This window comes from Anastrepha obliqua, chromosome 5 (assembly GCF_027943255.1).
Source record: "Anastrepha obliqua isolate idAnaObli1 chromosome 5, idAnaObli1_1.0, whole genome shotgun sequence".
Classification (NCBI taxonomy): Eukaryota; Metazoa; Arthropoda; class Insecta; order Diptera; family Tephritidae; genus Anastrepha; species Anastrepha obliqua.
This window is the reverse complement of record NC_072896.1, coordinates 93405581-93411663: the sequence shown is the minus strand read 5'-3', so window position 1 is coordinate 93411663 and position 6083 is coordinate 93405581. Positions and strand designations below refer to the sequence as shown.

General features: G+C 41.5%; 1 protein-coding gene across 1 annotated transcript; it reads left to right on the top strand.

Annotated features, from left to right (window-relative positions):
* The first annotated feature begins 1206 nt into the window (after positions 1-1206).
* Positions 1207-2494, top strand: LOC129247391 (lysosomal aspartic protease-like). The gene has a single exon (XM_054886510.1). It carries the CDS (start codon positions 1278-1280, stop codon positions 2418-2420), a length of 1143 nt encoding a protein of 380 aa, XP_054742485.1. The 5' UTR covers positions 1207-1277; the 3' UTR covers positions 2421-2494.
* Positions 2495-6083: the final 3589 nt, after the last annotated feature.

The following is a 6083-nucleotide window of genomic DNA, read 5'->3' as shown; positions in this document are numbered from 1 at the left end:
TTGCGCCTAGCAACAAATGTTGCTGGTTGTCAATTGTCATGTTGCGAATTCCTGCAGCATTTTATTACCGCTGCTGCTAAGCTGTTTTTATTGCATAATGCGATTTTCATTTAATTACTTGATGCTCGATTTGTGGTGTTGTGTGTCAAACTGACACGGTCATGGTGAATTGTTGGCGGAGAGACGAGCATTTGGAGAATTACAGTTGCAGCAGTTGGAGTCATTTGTTTTTAACTAAGTTGCGCAGAGCAATTGATTTGAATTTTCCAATTTTTTTTTTTTTTTTTTGTTATTCTACGAAAATTTTTTTATGCTAATCTTTTGTTCACTATTTTTTTTTATTTTTTGTTTTTTTTTTTGAGTTTTCGTGATTATAAATGCAGTTTATGGGTCAGCGACGCTTTCTCTGCCAAAATTTTACAAAAACACTTAATTTTTTTATTTTTGCATTTTTTGTTTTTGTTTTTTGAACACACGCAATCCTTCAATCCTCTGGCTTTTAGTCGCAGGCAACTTGGAAGGAGTTAGCGTAGAAAGCAAATAATTATTTCATTCCCAAAAAATGCTTTACTTCTTCAACTCAAGCGCAAATATTTGATTTACAGCTCTTTTACGTTGAAGCCGTCAGTGTTGGTGGTTTAAAAAACACCATAAACGCCGCACAGTGTTTCACTATCGACCAATTGTATGTGAGTACATAAATTTTGGGTCTGATTCCAATCCGTTCTTTTTTTTAATAAAAACATGTTTTATATAAATTTGTTATTATTTGCTTGCAAGTTGATGGCTTGTTTTAAAAATTTTTAATTTTTTTTCCAGCCTCAAACTTTATATAAACGACGATCAGATTGGAGGTACTTTTTCCTATAGGGTGTTTATGACAGCTCACGCGTGACTACTGTCAAACTAAACACATAATTCAAAATGTTCATCAGATAGCATGCACGTGCTCACAAGTTCGTATGCAGTAACAAGCCTAATGCACATTTTTGTTTTTGTTTTTTAGATATTAGCATAATTTTTCCAATACCACAGACTGCATACAAACTTGCGAGTGTTTGAATCCACTCTTACAAGTCTGCTTCCTTATCGGTAATGACTACTTCCATTACCGATAAGTAATTACGCAAGGAAGCATCTCTAAGCCCGACACTTGCTTAATTTATGCATTTCCAGTAGTATAAAAGGTCGCCCAAACCATCAACGCTCATCACAGTACAGAGATCCCTTCTGTGTTTGAAAACAAATTTACCTTTCAAATCGTCCTAAAACTCAAAATGCTAAAGTTAGCAGTGGTGGTGTTGTGCTTGGCTTTGGTCGTAGAAGCGACTATCGTTCGCATTCCTTTGAACAGGCCCAGCAAGAAGCGCGCCTTGAAGAATGTCGCCACACAATTGGCCGTACTTCGTAGCAAATATCACTCCGACATCACCCTCACTACGGAACAATTGAGTAACTACTTGGATGATTCGTACTACGGCCCTATTACTATTGGCACACCCCCACAGGATTTCCAAGTGCTCTTCGATACCGGTTCGTCGAATTTGTGGGTACCAGCTGGCCCTTGCAGCGCATCAAATCAGGCATGTCAAAATCACAATTCCTACGATGCCAGCAAATCGAGCACATACCAGCCGAACGGTGAAAGTTTCGCCATCCAATATGGCAGTGGCAGTCTTTCGGGTTACTTAGTTGAGGACACCGTGAGCGTTGCTGGTTTGGCCATAAGCGGTCAAACTTTCGCCGTAGCAACCGCAGAGCCTGGTACTACCTTCGTCGATTCGGAATTCGATGGCATCCTCGGCATGGGTTATCAACAAATCTCTAATGATAATGTGGTGCCACCATTCTACAACCTCTTCAATCAAGGCCTAGTTGAGTCGAATGTTTTCGCTTTCTATTTGACTCGTGACGGCACCTCCAGTCAGGGTGGTGAATTGACTTTGGGTGGCATTGATCCCAATCACTATACTGGTGAAATCACCTACGTACCCGTCTCAGAGCAAGGCTATTGGCAATTTAACGTTGACGCAGTAACCATTGAAGGTGAAGTGGCATTCACCCAATGCTCAGCTATCGCCGATACTGGCACCAGTCTGGTGGCCGTGCCGTACTACATCTATGAAGAGGTGCAAAGCGCTATTGGTGCTGAACCCGACCAGTATGGTAATTACTTCGTGGATTGTTCACAAATATCCAGCTTACCAACGGTTGCATTCAGCATTGGCGGCACTACTTTTGAGCTGGAGGGTAAGGACTACATCGTTGATATCGAAAGTGAGAGTGGTGAGACATTGTGCATGTCTGCTTTCGAGAATATCGGCACACCTTTCTGGATTTTGGGTGATGTCTTTATTGGCAAGTACTACACCGTCTTCGATTTTGAAAACAACCAGGTTGGTTTCGCTACGGCGACGTAAGCCTTCGAAGCTCGAGACTTCCCCATCGATATATTGAAAAATGTTCAAATAAATTTGTAAATGTATTTGGCAAATACCTTGTTTTTGTTATTAAGGGAAGGTACACGTTACGCTTGATATATGCAGAGAGTGCTTTCAAATACACCAAGGACCAACTCATCGGTTGCTATAATAAGAGACCGTACAAACGTACGAATTGGAGCAGAAACAGAGAAGTAAGCCTTTGTTAGTCACAGCAGATCTTCACGGCGGAATGAAAAGGTGGAGGTACTACTTATTTGGACGTATAGTGGTGGTGGTGGGTACCAGTTATAGAAAATTCTTTATTGCCTTCGAACAGTGACGAAGCTATTAATACTGGAAATTTAATAGGAAGCTGGACAAGAAGGTCTCAGCAAGATCCTCCTACAGGCGGTTCTAAGATGAACTGTGGTGTGGGAGCTGGCTTCCATTCGGAGCCCAACCACTCAACAACAACAGAAGCATGTTTCCATTGCATTAATTGAAAAGTTGTTAATTTTTTTTACCTGCGATTAGCCAGACACATTACTTTTCTACAAGGTTTAAGCAGCTTACAAATTCCAACTTTGTATTTTGTCGTAAGAGCAATAATCTAAGGTGCTTAAAAAACAAGATTCCGGCACAAGCAACTGTCGGTTTTCCGCGAGCTGTGGGAGAAGCCGATCAGCCGACAGTTGCTTGTGCCGGAATCTTGTTTTTTAAGCACATCTCGCCAAACTGGAAAATAGTGAGAGCTCATGCAGAGGACACATGGAGAGATTAAACTCTCAAGTTTTGACAACAGAAGCCGCTTGAAAGCAAGGATGAAAGTTTGCTTTTTAAATAGGGTGAAAAAGAAAATTGTGAGTAGAACTTCAGCTGCCACGTCACTTGGGAGATTCAGAATCATTTCACATGCATTCACACACTCGTCCAATCAGTCGTTGTTTAGATACCAACGAAGTGTAAGTGGTTGATTTTTTCGCATATCACCAACACAATCTCAGCTTTTTTTTATGCAAAGACAGCCCAAGTGTCGCCAACCCATTAGCTGGCTCTATCAAATTCACTCAGAGCCGAATAATGGTAATATATATTAAAGAGCTCACCTCCAAAAATCTTTTACACCACGGCTTGAAAAGTTGTTATAGATGTTTGCTGATTATAGCAGGGGCAGTCTTCTGTATTGGTGTTTCAAATTAGTGTTAGCTGGACCGAGAATGAAGAGACGTCTAAAACGATTTCCTGGATTTGATTAAATTGATTAGGCTTTTATAATATCAATCTACAAAGCTAGAAAACTCTCGGTCGGAATCCAGTAATCCAGACTTTTCTGTTCAGACTTTTGCAACTCTGGACGTGAGTTTCATATATTTCTATTTGAGCTAACAATTGAGCTTCCAGGTAGCTTCCTAAATTAAATTTACTATCAATTTCTATCGAGTAGGACGAAAATGGCTAGAACCGGGTACCCAGACGAAGGTTTTAAAAAAGCTGTCCAACGTAGGTTTAAAAACCTTTGCGTTCGAAAAGTGTGTTTGCGAAAAGTGCTCCTCGCACGCTCAGGGCTACTTAAGGTGGCCAGCGATGAGGCCCATTTTTGGGTTAATGGCTACGTCATTAAGCAAAATTTCCGTATTTGGGTTGAAGAGAAACCCGAAGCCCGAGGACATTCAAGAACAGCCATTACATCCATTGAAAACAAACGTAGCTACACTGCAGGAGCTCAACTCAGACCAACGCCTGCTATGAGTAGACCTTACGAAGTCGTCAATCCATAGTTGAATCGATGCAGAATGGACACCTAGGAAGTGTTGGGCCCAGTGTGTGATCGCAGAGGCTACATTAGCGAGTTTATTAACCAACTCGTTCCCTGTAATACTACAATGTCCAGGCACGCATAGAAGACACGTTTTGTTGTGTTTTGCAACATTTTTCGGTTTTACCTCATATTCACCGATTAATGTCGAAGAGCAGCATGGGTTAGCAAGGGCTTTCTATGCAGATTGACTGTCACTGAAAATTTCAATACTATGTACTGCCACACCGCTTTTTCTCAACTAGCCAGTATGCCACATTCAAGGTGGGATATACTTCACTTAAAAACACCGTAGTCCAGTAGCATGGGATTACTTAGTGTCTTCGTCTAAGTACCATTCAGACCCGCTATCATCACTGGTTTTGGATCCGTCAGTGTAGAACGTGTGCTAAACTCTCATTAGTAGGTTCTCTGAACTTAACCAATGACCTTTATCTGGGATAAAAACATCATATTTCCTACTGAAGCTAACGTAAAGCACCCGATTGTCCGCTGGCAATGAGAACAGTGTGCACCGCTCCAAAAACTCAGTTAAATTTGAGCCTGTATCGCTTCCTTTCGAATTTGAAGATCTGCAAGTTCATGATGGCATTGAACCAAGCACACACTTCTCTGTAGTCTTGTTAGGGATTTTACCCTGAAATTAACCATAAGGTCTAATTAGGGTAATGTACAACCAGTGCACTATCGCCTGTCGTAGACCCCATGTCTTGCCAAAGGTTTTCTTACACTACCAGAAGAGTTTTAGTGTTCGAGAAACCTTCTGTTTGACATGCGCCTTCTATGTCAGCTTACTAACTAGGATTACTCCTAAGTATTTGACCTCGGAAGACAAATGCAATGTTACTCCTTTCAATAGGGATAGTAACATGCCTTCTATATTATGTTTCCTAGTATCTAGGTACTTTTTGTAGGATACACCAAAGGAGCATGCAATCCGAAGCAATGCTCAATCTGAAATTAGTACGCAGACATCGCCCGCATAAGCTTGGCTGTGTCCAATTTCCTGCAGATCATTAAAAAGAGAGTCGACAATGAAGCACCAAAGTAGGAGAAAAAGTGCACCGCCTTGTGGTCAGCCCTTTTTAGCCTCAACCTTTACTCCTTCTTCGCTTCCTCCATCTGTGAGTGAATCCATCATAGAGTGAATCTATCTGAACTTGATTTCTTCTATTCCATACCTTTTGCTCGAAGAGCGCACATTGAGTCAGAGGTAACATTGACGAAAGCTCCTTCAATGTACATAAACGCATCAAGAGTTTACTCTCTCGTTTCCAACCCTTTTTCGATTATACTAACGCACTCGTTCAGAGCCGATTCACCAATTTTTTTTACTTTGATAAACGTGTTCTCTGCCATTGATAGGGTTTCGACTTTGAACCCTCGTCCTAATGTGTTTCTCGACCACACATTCTAGAGTTTAAGCAAAAACGATGTCAGGCTTATAGGTCTGAAACTTTTTGCTAAAGCACAGTTAACTTTGCCTGGCTTTGTGACCAAGTCAATTTTACCCAAACGTCACGATTGTGAAACATAAGCGTGCGCAAAATCTGCCATAAAGATTCTTTTCAGAACCTTCATAAGTTGTTCTCCGACACGCTTGAGCATGGTTGCGTAATTGCCATCGGATCCTGGGGATTCGAATGACGAGAAAGCGAACCTCATCGTTTCCATGTTAACTATCTTAGATGCAGCTGCTCTTGTCATTAAGCAGAAGGGACTGTAGGCAGCTGGTTGGACTGGGGACGGGCCACTTTCTATTGACAAAGCACATGGAAAAGGTGGACATCTCAGGCAGTGCACTCTACCCAGCATGTACAGAGGAGGACGAGACTGCGATCCAT

What these genes read in the sequence shown, in the direction of transcription:
- LOC129247391 (XM_054886510.1), top strand. Translation starts at nt 1,278, where the DNA reads ATGCTAAAGTTAGCAGTGGTGGTGTTGTGCTTGGCTTTGGTCGTAGAA.